Genomic DNA, 819 nt, shown 5'->3' on the forward strand with positions numbered 1-819 from the left:
GGGTCAGCTGATCCCTGCCCCCTGTTATTATACTGACCAGACCTCCGGGGATATCAGAGGCCTGCAGGACCTTTGAGCAAAAAATAGAATTTGAATACATTACAAACAAAGAATTGCAACGTGAAGATTAATTGTAAAACCTGAAGTTTATGGAGGCAGTCTGAAGATTACAGTGTGAGTGTGAAGTGTCTACTGCTACCACTTTAAATGTACACATATACAGAAATTTATTTATTTGAAAAGTAACAAACCTGGATAAATTCAAGAGCTGGAAGAGGGTATTTCTCACTTGGCACCATGATAACAGCATTACCCATGGCAACAGCTGGCCCTAGCAAGGACACCAGAGAGAGCAGCGGTTTGGAATTGGGGAGAATCACTCCCAGCACCCCTAAAGCCTCAGGAGTTGACAGGGCGGAACCAGACTGGGGCGGGAACTTTAATGAGATGGACACATAATTATAAAGCAGGCAAATGAAATCTTGGGTTAATCATTCCAACATTCTAATACTAAATAATGTAGGTTCTTACTGGAGTTCCACCCTGCTCTTTATCACAACGTGCAGCCCAATCAGTGAGCCTGGAGACGCTAAGCTCCACTTCTTTCTCTGCCTCTTCTAATGAGATGCCGGTTTGAGTCTGGATCGATACAGCCAAGTCCTGCCTCCTATTATCTAGACTGTCAGCAAGTGAATAAAGTGACTGAGAGCGTGCAGTGGGGCTTTTCTTCATCCACCTGTAACAACACAGTAGTTCTGTCACTATTTTATATTTAAAAAAAAAGGTTGACCTAAATTTGTTTTGGTCCATGTTTTATCC

At 42.7% G+C, this 819-nt stretch overlaps 1 protein-coding gene across 1 annotated transcript in view; it reads right to left on the minus strand.

The window, feature by feature from the left end:
- LOC107577904 (aldehyde dehydrogenase family 16 member A1-like) overlaps positions 1-819 on the minus strand; it is a gene marked incomplete at its 3' end in the record, with an annotated part of 22,204 nt that overhangs the window by 688 nt on the left and 20,697 nt on the right. Inside the window, exons 2-4 of the mRNA XM_016263929.1 lie at positions 532-736; positions 252-437; positions 3-70 (exon numbers count right to left, since the gene is read on the minus strand). Of these exons, the coding sequence (XP_016119415.1) occupies positions 3-70; positions 252-437; positions 532-732 (455 nt within the window). The remainder of the gene's footprint in view (positions 1-2; positions 71-251; positions 438-531; positions 737-819) is intronic.

This window comes from Sinocyclocheilus grahami, unplaced genomic scaffold (genome assembly GCF_001515645.1).
Source record: "Sinocyclocheilus grahami isolate Dianchi unplaced genomic scaffold, SAMN03320097.WGS_v1.1 scaffold7688.1, whole genome shotgun sequence".
NCBI classification, from domain to species: Eukaryota; Metazoa; Chordata; class Actinopteri; order Cypriniformes; family Cyprinidae; genus Sinocyclocheilus; species Sinocyclocheilus grahami.